The sequence below is a fragment of the Gavialis gangeticus genome, unplaced genomic scaffold (genome assembly GCF_001723915.1).
Source record: "Gavialis gangeticus isolate Ggan-Ray unplaced genomic scaffold, GavGan_comp1, whole genome shotgun sequence".
NCBI classification, from domain to species: domain Eukaryota; kingdom Metazoa; phylum Chordata; order Crocodylia; family Gavialidae; genus Gavialis; species Gavialis gangeticus.
Window position 1 is genome coordinate 62,149,236 of NW_017729024.1, and position 6,366 is coordinate 62,155,601.

The window sequence follows — 6,366 nt, forward strand, 5'->3', positions numbered from 1 at the left end:
TTCAAAATAAATCTGAGTGCTGGTTCTCTTTTGTCCAAATCACAGTCTTTCAAAAGGTACTCCTGTTTTGCCTCAGTCTTTGTTATAAGCTTATGCTTATCTTCAGCATCCCTGAAGAAAAATTTTAGAAGAGTTTAACAAAAAGCAACTTGCAACAGCTAGACACCTAGCACAAAGAAGTAGTAATAACGAAAAGATTTAAGATTAAAAATACAATTTTTTAAAACAGTAGATTTATAGCACTGTCTAATAGGGTTAACCCCCTGAACAAGGCTGGACCATTCTTATCTAAACTATCCTAGATAAGTTGTTTGTCTAACCTATTTTTTAAACTTCATGAACAACCCTCTTGCACAACTACCAGGCACAATACCCCAAAACATAAAAAACCTAAACTTGCCACAGGTATGACAGGGGGATAACATTTTCTATGCCTTGCCACTGCAAGGAAAGGAAGTAGTTTGTTAATATACATTCAAGGGTTCCAGGGAAGAGGACTATGACTCCCTGCTATAAAAAAAGCAAAAAATGAAAAGCAAAAAAAAAGCAAAAAGTGAAAAGCAAAAAGATTACAGTGCATACCAACCTGACCATAAGGTAAAATTACTTCCCGATTCCAAATGTAGAGATCAGTCTGACCCTGGGCAGAGAAGCAAGACCCCCTGGGTTTTTCAGTCCCAGTCAGAGCATCAGCAAACCCCAGTTAAGATCCCCAGCCTTGGGTGCAGCCAACACCCAAGGTAAAAACACCCTGGCACCTGTAGTAACAGGAGGGGGGAAAATTCCTTCTCAGCCCCACGTGCTAAACAGCAAAGCCAGAAACATGGGAAAACCAAACAGCATCCACTCTGCATTGCAACCAGGAGAATGCAAAAACACATCTCATACACTGACTGGAGAGTCAGTACTCTGCTTTCTACAATCCTGTCCCCTCTGTACACTTACTCCAGATCCTTTAATCTTCTTTCAACAGTTAGTTGTGCAACTTTTCTCCATTCTCTTGATGTTCAGCATAATTCTTTCCAATTTCTACCTGCTCTGGGCTGCAGAGCTCTTCTCATGATCTGAGATGTGTGGCTGGAGAGTAATGCTCCTGGGCTTCCAACTGCTGCTCTTCATAGTGTACTTTAGGCATTGCTAATCCTAAATCATCTTTGACGAATGCCTCCAAAGGAGATCTTGAAAACCTCCAAAGAAGGAGATTCCACAGTTTCCCTAGACAGTTTATTCTACTGCCTCACTGCTCCAAACAGTGGAGAATTTTTTCTGAGTACCCAATCTAACTAAAGTTGCTTTGCTGCAATTTTAAGCCATTGTTATGCATCCCACTCTGTAGCAAAGAAGAAAAGGTTGTTCTTCCTCTTCTTTAAAGCAGACCTTCAGATTATTCAAAGACTGATATCATGACCTCCCATAATCGCCTTTTCTTCTAGTTAAATGTACTCAGATCTCTTAGGTATCCAGGTTGTAGCCATATTGGTCTGGAGGGAAAAGCAATCAGGACTCATAGTAGAGATTATATCTTTTATTAGACCAACAAGATTTAAAAAAATATATATCTTTAATTGCAAGCTTTTGGGGACAAACACCCTTCCATCAGGCAATGGAGAAAAGATTGTAAAAGTTCTCCTGGGTAGAAATGAAAGTTCGTATTTCATAGGATTTCACAGAGGAGTCAATAAATGGAAAACTCCTCTAGGAAGGCAGTTCATAGCTGGTATGGAGTGTCTCAACTCCTGTGAATTTCTGCAATTATACAAATTATTCTGAAACAAAGGCAGGAGCAGGATCTCAGGTTTCAGATGGTCACAGCTGCTTCCTGCTTGGGAAATTATTCTGGCCAAAATGTTCATAGACTCTCTTCTTGTTGTCTTTAACTTTCCATCAGCTGAAGCTCATTCTTTATCTTTGCCTTTCTGACTTTGTCCCTACAAGTTCTTGATATTTCCCCGAGATGGTTCCTTGGTGACCTGCCCATTTTTCCATCTCCTGCATGCTTTCCCTTTTGGCGGCAGAGTTGTACTGCTACCCAGCACATCCACAGGTGGTGAATGGTGGAATGACCTTCAGGGGAGTTTAGCTGCAAAATAAGTAGGGGTAACTCTGACAAATAAGCAGCTGTGGTCCAAGCAGCAGCAGCACCACCAGGATGTGGTGGGGGCAGCAGATAGTTGCTGTCCCCCGTGAAAAGCAACATATATCCTTTGATGGTGCTGTGACATGCCAGTATAGGTCACCATTACAATAAACCTGCCCAGCCACCAGCCATGGGTCTACGAGTTCTCAGTGGTGGAGCAGGTGGAAGAAAATGTTAGAGGATCATACTCATGAACTGACATGAAGGTGGCAGTTACAAGAAGGCTGTCTAGCACTTCAAGCTAGGAGTGTGATTTAGCAGCTATAACTGCAACTGAGCAGCCCTCTTCCACTCTGCTCATCCCGCATGTGGAGGGGGATAGAAAAAGGTATCCTAAACGTAGTCTGACTGCCTTTTTCCTGACTAGATAACTGCAGCCAGTGAGATCATCATTACTGCAGCCAAAATCAATGAAGACACAAAACTAATTTTGGGACCCAGAACATCAGGACCCTCATGGGCAATCCTAACAGTGAATGCCCAGAGCACTGCACTGCAGTCGTGGCTCAAGAACTCAGGCAATGCGACACTGATGTTGCTGCACTGGGCAAGATCAGGCGAGTGGCAGATCGGCAACTCAAAGACCAACTTCTTCTGAAAGGGTAAATGGGACTTGGCAGGGGGTCGGACTTGATGATCTACTCAGGTGCCTTCTGACCCTACCTACTATGAAACTATGAAACAATGGAAGGAGAATGCTGGCTTCACAGAGTTGGTTTTGCCATTAAAAATGAACTTGTAAACCAACTCAGCAAATTCCCTATCAGAATTAATGAGTGCCTCATGACTCTCTGTCTTAAACTAGCAGGGAGCCAGTTTGGCACTGTTGTCAGCATATATACCCTGACTGGTGAGGCCACCAATAAAACCAAGGAGAAATTCTCCATCAACCTTGACTAAGTCCTTTCTGGAGTTGCTGTGGGAGATGGACTCATTCTTCTTGGCGATTTCATTGCCCAAGTCTGAAGGGTCTCACACCCTTGCTGAGGTGAGGAAATCCATCAAGCAGATGAAGAATGACAAGGCATCTTAAACAAATGGAATCCCTGCCGAAATCTTCAAGCGGGGGGAGAGGAACTCACATCATGGCTCCAGGCCCTCATCTTAAAGATCTGGAATGATAAGGAAAACCTAGGTGGCCTCAGGGACACCATGATCATGACAACCTTCAAGAAAGGAGATAAGTCTGACTGTGGAAATTACAGAGGGATTGTCTTGCTGTCCACCGCAGGAAAGATCATTGTGAGAACCCTCCTACATGGTTTCTTTCCACTTGCAGAAAAGCTGCTCCTGGAATCTCAGTGTGGGTTTAGTGCATCAAGAGATACAACTGACAGGATCTTCATGCTCACCAGCTGCAGGAAAAATGTCAAGAAAAATATAAACCTCTCCACACAGCCTCCTTTGACTTCAGGAAAGCCTTCAACTCCATTAACCGAGAAGCGCTGCGGAGGAATCCTTCTGAAATATGGGTGCCCATCAAAATTCATCACCATTCTTTGCCTGCTTCATGACTGTATGTGAGCAGCAGTTCTCAATAACAGATCTATCACCGATCTTTTAAAGGTTAAAATGCGAGTCATACAAGGCTTCATCATAGTTCCAACACTCTTCTCAATATTCTTTACCATGATGTTACATCTGACCACCAACAAGCTTCCAGCTAGAATGGAGCTAAACTACCAAATGGATGGCAAGCTGCTTAATCTCAATCAACTATAAGGCAAAACCGAGACTACTTTGACGTCAATCAACAAGCTCCAGTATACTGATGATCAGGAATCTGGGCTTTCCGTTTACTATGGAAAAATGCGGATTTTCTCCTTTGAGGGAGAAAAGTACAGATTTTCCTCTTCAAAGGAGAAACCCATAGGAAACCACGGGTTTCCCTTTGCAGGCTGGCATCCTTCTAGCTTGCAAGGAGCTGCTTGGGGCTGAGGGGAAGGCAACTGAGGCAGGGGGCACCATGTGTGGGCGCATACGCTTGCAGCTAGACAGGGTGATGGGAGCAGACCTGGCAGCTGCATGCAGGTAAGTCCATGGGAGATGGGGATTGGAGACTGTCTGGGGTCAGGCGGCATGTGAGAATATAAGTGTGTGTGGCAGGGGTGTGTGGTGATGGGTGCGTGTGTGTGTGGGGGGCACGTGTCTGTTGGCACCGGGGGAATGTCTGGGCACTGGAGTTGGGGCAGGGCAGGTGTCTGCCCCCTCAGCAGGAGAAGGGGGCAGGGAGACCCTTTCAGGGTGGCAGAGAGCTGCATGGTTGGACTGGTGCCACCAGGGCTGGGGCGGCCAACAGATGGTGCCCAGGAGGGGTTGTGGCCAGACTGCCTAACATGGTGCAGGAGCCCCTGCCCAGGGTGGGGGTGTCACAAGCCTTCCTTGCTCCTCCCTCCAGTCTGTGCCAGGGCTGGATTCACTCTGCTGCTGCCCTCATGAGCTGGAGCCACCACAGCCACTGTGCTCTGGCCTGGGTGGGGCAGGGGCAGCTGGCAGAGCCAGAGGACTGCAAATCAAGAGTGAGGGGCACTGTCAGCACTGGGGAGGGTGGTGGGTTGGGAGTGTGGGGCAGTGGCATGGCCAAAGGGGCTGCAGGTTGGGAGCAAGGGGTACCAGCAGGGCCCAGGGGAGAAGGCAGGGGACTGTGGGTTGGAAGCAAGGGCCAGTGGCAGGGCCAGGGGGCTGTGGGTTGGGAGGGGCAACGTCATGGGCAGGGCACCAGCATATCAGGGCTGCTGACCACAAAGCAGCAGTGGGGGACAGCTGCAGCTGGACATGCATCTGAGTGGGTGAAGGGGATATGGGGAGCTCTGATTTTCCATGGTAAAAAAAACCCAAATCAAATGCCAAAATATACAAGTATTTAGAATTGATTTTATTATAATGACTGGGGCATTGGTAGGTTTTCAAACTGCTCTAAAATTGTAAACATATCAATGAAACAGTGTTAAATTACTACCTATGTATATAAATATGTAGTGGTGTTTCATTTTAATTGCAGAAGAATGTGGGTTTTGGGTTTTTTAACATAATAATTTGGAATTGTTTTTTTAAAATCAGAGAATTTGCATTTTTAAACAGAGAAAACCATGATCCTTGCTTATGATGCTGTAGTGTGTTCTCACGTGGAAGCAGACCTTCAGGCAACTGCTGACATCTTTACTGAGGCATACAGGAAAATGGGACTGACACTTAACATTTAAGAAAACTAAGGTCTTCCATCTCTTAGTGAGAAGTTCCCAGCTCCAGTAATTCAGATTCACAGTAAGACTCTGGAGAACACCGAGTATATCCTGTAGCTTGGAAGCCATCTCTCGCAGAAGGCCAACATCAACGAAGAAATCCAACATCCCTTCGAATGTGCAAGTGCAGCCTTTGAATGCCTGAGGAAACTGGTATTTAAAGATCGTGACATTGGATCTGAAACTAAACTCATGGTTTATCAAACACTCGTGATTCCTACCTTACTGTATAGAGCTGAGACATGGACAATGTACAGGAGACACCTCAAGTCGCTGAAGAAGTATCATCAACACTGCCTCTAGAAGATCCTTCGAATCTAGTGGGTAGACACATGCACCAACATTATGCGCAAACACAATGACCGCCGAGGCAACGATCATCTGACATTAACTTCATGGGGCCGGCCACATCAGCCAGATGTCTGACTCCCAAAGCAAATTTTATTCTCCCAGTTCAGTCAAAGCATATGCTCAAGAGGAGGGCAGAGAAAGCGCTTCAAGAATGTCCTCAAGGCCAACTTGAAAAAATGCAGCATCGATACTAATTCACAGGAGACTATTGCCCAGGACAGCCTCAAATGGAGGAAGAGTCTGCTGCAAGGATCTCAGTACTTTGAAACCTTAAGACAACAACAGGAGATGGAAAAATGGGAGAAGCAGAAACGTGTCACGGACTAAATCAAGAATCTGTTGAGCTTCCAGTACTGTGCCTTTTAGAAGCTAATGTCCTGTGCTTCATCCACCTCTTCTTCCTGTAACTTGGCAGTTAGGAAACCCACAAATAAACCCCCAACCATATCACCACTGCATTTTTCCTCTTTTACTTCCGCTCAAAGAACACTCAAATAAACTACTGTCTTCCTCCTAGACCAAAGAAGAAATGTGTATAGGACTGACAATGCAGCACTACCTTACATCTTCCAACGCTATCCAGTTACAAGCGTGGTCTCACCAAGACTGTCAAACACCTAACAGGTCATAGGTTGG

General features: G+C 45.5%; 1 protein-coding gene across 2 annotated transcripts in view; it reads right to left on the reverse strand.

The window, feature by feature from the left end:
- The window catches only part of XPA (XPA, DNA damage recognition and repair factor), a 26,459-nt gene that overhangs the window by 11,945 nt on the left and 8,148 nt on the right, over positions 1–6,366 (reverse strand). The window contains exon 3 of one of the 2 annotated variants that reach the window (XM_019517178.1): positions 23–111. In XM_019517178.1, the coding sequence (XP_019372723.1) occupies positions 23–111 (89 nt within the window). Of the gene's footprint in view, positions 1–12; positions 112–6,366 lie in introns of both variants that reach the window. The other variant, XM_019517179.1, reaches the window with a different exon arrangement.